The sequence below is a fragment of the Penaeus monodon genome, chromosome 30, assembly GCF_015228065.2.
Source record: "Penaeus monodon isolate SGIC_2016 chromosome 30, NSTDA_Pmon_1, whole genome shotgun sequence".
Classification (NCBI taxonomy): domain Eukaryota; kingdom Metazoa; phylum Arthropoda; class Malacostraca; order Decapoda; family Penaeidae; genus Penaeus; species Penaeus monodon.
Genome location: NC_051415.1, coordinates 22,107,058 through 22,108,506, shown reverse-complemented (window position 1 = coordinate 22,108,506; position 1,449 = coordinate 22,107,058). Strand labels below are relative to the sequence as shown.

Below are 1,449 nucleotides of genomic sequence, written 5' to 3'. Positions count from 1 at the left end.
AGTATATACTATATGATATATAGTATGTGGTAAGTTAAATTATTGGGCTAGAGACTGAAAAGAATGAAAACCCTGATCATATTTCAATTAATTTATCCAAAACAGAGCAAAGTCAAACAGGAGGTTGCTTTTTTGCCGGATAAATTGGGGAACTTCGAGCCACCCAAGCCTCCAACACGAGTAGGTCCTGGGGAGGGAGGTAAAGCCCACCTCTTATCCCCCAACAAGCAGAATGAAGGGTCCCAGTCTATGAGCGAATATGGCATCAACATGGTGGTGTCTGATGAGATTGCTATGGATCGAGTGGTTCCAGACACCAGACATTCTGAGTCAGTATTTTGATCTGGGTCTTCTTATTTTTAATATATTTAAATATTCATTTAAAGAAAATAATGTTGACAACATTATAAAAAGATTTCCACTTCATGAATTAGTCATGATATCAGATATGATATAAATAACCCATTATAAACCTCAATAAATAAGTCTTACATAGATTGTTATTGGTAAGATATATAGTTTTGTGATTTATATGATAAGTCTTCATTGAATAATGTAGGCATTTATTTTCATTTGATATGTTGTATTTGCATTTACTTTAATTGCAGTTAAAGTAGTTGTTTAGCAGTTATCTAGAATATATTTACATCATTGATGAATATGAATATTCATAGTCATATTCTTAATCTTGTTACCTTGTTACAATCAATGTAATGATTTTAACAGGTAAGCTTATTACAATGAATGAAAAATTTAGCATGTAAATAGATAAGTAATACATTCATCTTGTATATACTGAGATGTGCCAAAAGTAGGGGATGTATTTACAGTAGAAATAGTCTACTATAAAGACTATACTACTACTATTGGTAATTTAAGAACTGTACTTTGTAGGTGCCAACACTGGGAATATCCTGAGGACTTGCCAACAACATCTGTCGTCATTGTGTTCCATAATGAAGGCTTCTCAACTCTTATGCGCACAGTGCACTCTGTTATTGATAGATCTCCTCCACAGTTTCTGAAGGAAGTGTTGCTTGTAGATGACTTCAGTGACAAAGGTACTTTACTTTCCACAGTATACTTTTTCTTAGATGTAATAGTTTTTCATGTAGGTAATTTTCTGATACTTTATACCTTGTTAGAAGTTGAAGCTTTTTTGTTTTTTTAGCAAATTTGAAAGAGCAATTAGAAGACTACATAACAAGATGGAATGGCAAAGTTCGATTGATACGCAACAAAGAACGTCAAGGCCTGATCCGTACGCGTACAACTGGAGCGGAAGAATCCAGGGGTGAAGTTGTCTTATTCTTAGATGCTCACTGTGAAGTAAACAAGAACTGGCTTCCTCCCCTTCTTGCCCCAATATACAGAGACAAGTATGACTTAACCACTACTTCAAGAAATTATGTATAAAAAGATATGTAATTTTGAATAGTATTTTGAGCT

General features: G+C 33.8%; 1 protein-coding gene across 1 annotated transcript in view; it reads left to right on the top strand.

Annotated features, from left to right (window-relative positions):
• LOC119592631 (N-acetylgalactosaminyltransferase 7-like) overlaps positions 1 to 1,449 on the top strand; it is a gene marked incomplete in the record, with an annotated part of 14,643 nt that overhangs the window by 4,208 nt on the left and 8,986 nt on the right. The window contains 3 exon segments of the mRNA XM_037941526.1: positions 106 to 329; positions 895 to 1,061; positions 1,172 to 1,379. Of these exon segments, the coding sequence (XP_037797454.1) occupies positions 106 to 329; positions 895 to 1,061; positions 1,172 to 1,379 (599 nt within the window).